Source organism: Buceros rhinoceros, unplaced genomic scaffold, assembly GCF_000710305.1.
Source record: "Buceros rhinoceros silvestris isolate BGI_N320 unplaced genomic scaffold, ASM71030v1 scaffold23947, whole genome shotgun sequence".
NCBI lineage: Eukaryota > Metazoa > Chordata > Aves > Bucerotiformes > Bucerotidae > Buceros > Buceros rhinoceros.
Genome location: NW_010421859.1, coordinates 509 through 2,922, shown reverse-complemented (window position 1 = coordinate 2,922; position 2,414 = coordinate 509). Strand labels below are relative to the sequence as shown.

The 2,414-nt window shown below is 63.4% G+C and overlaps 1 protein-coding gene across 1 annotated transcript in view; it reads right to left on the bottom strand.

Annotated features, from left to right (window-relative positions):
* LOC104496687 (myosin light chain kinase, smooth muscle-like) overlaps positions 1-2,322 on the bottom strand; it is a gene marked incomplete at its 3' end in the record, with an annotated part of 2,676 nt that extends 354 nt beyond the window's left edge. The window contains exons 1-6 of the mRNA XM_010139845.1: positions 2,160-2,322; positions 1,690-1,777; positions 1,365-1,568; positions 754-947; positions 278-401; positions 46-198 (exon numbers count right to left, since the gene is read on the bottom strand). Of these exons, the coding sequence (XP_010138147.1) occupies positions 46-198; positions 278-401; positions 754-947; positions 1,365-1,568; positions 1,690-1,777; positions 2,160-2,322 (926 nt within the window). The remainder of the gene's footprint in view (positions 1-45; positions 199-277; positions 402-753; positions 948-1,364; positions 1,569-1,689; positions 1,778-2,159) is intronic.
* Positions 2,323-2,414: the final 92 nt, after the last annotated feature.

Sequence of the window (2,414 nt, the reverse complement as noted above, 5' to 3'; positions counted from 1 at the left end):
CACCCAGCCCCAGCTCAGCACCCCACAGGCGCCCCCGCATCCTACCGGGGGTCCTTCTGCAGCAGCTGGCTGATGAAGTCCTTGGCTTGCTGGGAGATCTCCGAGAAGGTCTCCTCCTCAAAGTCCCACCGTGCAGCGGTGATGTTGCTCAGTGTCTCCATGTCATTGTCCCCCTGAAAGGGGGACTCCCCGCTCAGCCTGGAGAGGTGACGCAAGGACATCAGCGACAGCTCAGACCCCTCCACCCCCAACCTGCTGTTCCCAGGAGGCCACTCACAGGATGTAGCAGATGACACCAACACTCCACATGTCTGTGAAGAATCCCACGGGCTCAAAGGCGACCACTTCAGGAGCCATGAACTCAGGGGTGCCGTGCAACACCCTCACGGGGGTGTCTGGAGCTGCAGGGAAGGGGCGCGGGGCAGGTGTCCAGCTGGGATCTCCTCGGGCAGCCCAGCTGCACACCAACGCTTGCCGGGAGGACGAGCCCCCGCGACCCTCCAGGACACACGGCGTGTCTCGGTGCGTCTCTGGGTGCTGGGCAGGGTCCCCACCTCAGAGGCTGGGCTGAGGACATGGGGGTTTCCTCAGAGCATCTTAAGGTCCCCAGGAAGGGCCCTGATCTGGCGGCACAGGGCTCATGTTCCAGAGGCGCAGGCAGAAGGATGCCGAGGTCCTTGCTGACATGCCCGGCCAGGGCAGGTGCCTGCGATGGTGACAGTCCCTGCCCCAGGACCCCCCCTTCTTGCTCACCCAGCTTCCGTGCCAAGCCAAAGTCAATGATCTTGCAGACGATGTTCTCGGGTTTGAGGTCAAGGTGGACGACAGCCTGTCCGTGCATGAACTGCAGCCCCTCCAGGATCTGCCGCAGGTACTGGGTGCTGCTGGGCTCCGTGTGCTCAAACTCGTCGTCCACAATGCGCTCAAAGAGCTCCCCACCTGCCACGCTGCGGGAGGACAAGGTGCTGGGGACCCTGGTAGGGTCTTCCAGCCCTGAGGAGAAGCCCCACCAGGGAACCCAGACTCCGCACTCAGAGTATCTCACCACAAATATCTCCAGGCTCCTCATCTATCCCATGCCCCATGTCAGCACCCCACGGTGCAAGGACCCCTCCCCACATGCCACGATGGAGAAGAACAAGGTGCTGGGAACCCCGCTGGGGTCTACCAGCCCTGAGGAAGAGAAGTCCCACTGGGAAACCCAGACTCAGCACCTGGAAGCATCTCACCACACATCTCCAGGATCTGAAGACCCTGGACCCATCCTACGCTCCATGCCAGCACCCCACGGTGCAGGGACCCCTCCCCACCTTCAGCGCTCTCGCTGGCAGAGCCCAGCGCTGTCCCCACCAGCCCTGACTCACTACTCCATCACCATCACCAGCTCGGTGGGACCCTGGAAGGCAGCGAGGCACTGCACGAGCCGCGGGTGATGCAGCAAGTTCATGAGCTCCACCTCGGCCCGCGCCGCCTGCTTCTCTTTAGCCGTCCGCGTCCAGAAGTATTTCCCAGCCCGGATTTTTCCAGTGGCTCTTTCCTGCAGTCGATACACTGTCCCGAACTTCCCCCTGGGACGGAGCAAGGGCCAGGGATGGAGGAGCCACCGCCACCAGCCTGCATCCCCCCCAGGGCTGCCCATGGACAGCCATGGGCCATCCCCAAGCGGTGGGGACGTGGGCCCCCACTTACTCTCCCAGCTTCTCCAGCTGCGTGTACACGTCTGAAACCTTCTCCTGGCTGTTGATGACCACATCACAGCATTCAAAGGTCTCCTGGCCTGCTGAGAAGGATGGAGCAGGGTGGTCCCTGCACGGTGCTCTGGGCACCAACTGCCTGCACTCCCCCTCCAGGGCTCCTTTCTGTGCCCCACCTGCTCCAGCCAGGTCCAACCACCCTCCCCACGCAGTGCAGATAGGACCTGGGGGGGACCCGGGGACAGGGGCCACTGCCAGAGGAGCTCCTGGAGCAGCCCAGCACCCTGTGAATCAGGGGCTGGGGCAAGAGGTGCTTTTAGGATCAAAAATTCAAGTGAAACGGAGCCGTTAAACAAGAGGGGATGAAGATTGGTGCTGGTTTGGGGGAGGGGGGGTCACACCAGTGCTGGGGTCCCCATGCAAAGCCTGCGCCTCCCCCAGGACAGACAGAGGGCTCAGCCGTACCTTCTGCCTGGGACATGGCGGTGCCACCAGCTGCTGGCAGGGCGCTGGCGCAGTCAGACGGGTGCTGGATGCGGCCCTGAGGCTGCCGGCAGCTCGGTGCTGGGGTGAGTGATGCGTGTCCGAAGGCCCCCACCTTCTCCCTGCCGGGCGAGACCACCAGCATCTCTCCTCCACCCGCACCCCTCCGTCCTACCCCAGAGGTGACATCTCGATGGACCCAGGGAGGGGCCAAACCCCCTCAGAATGCAAGAGCCC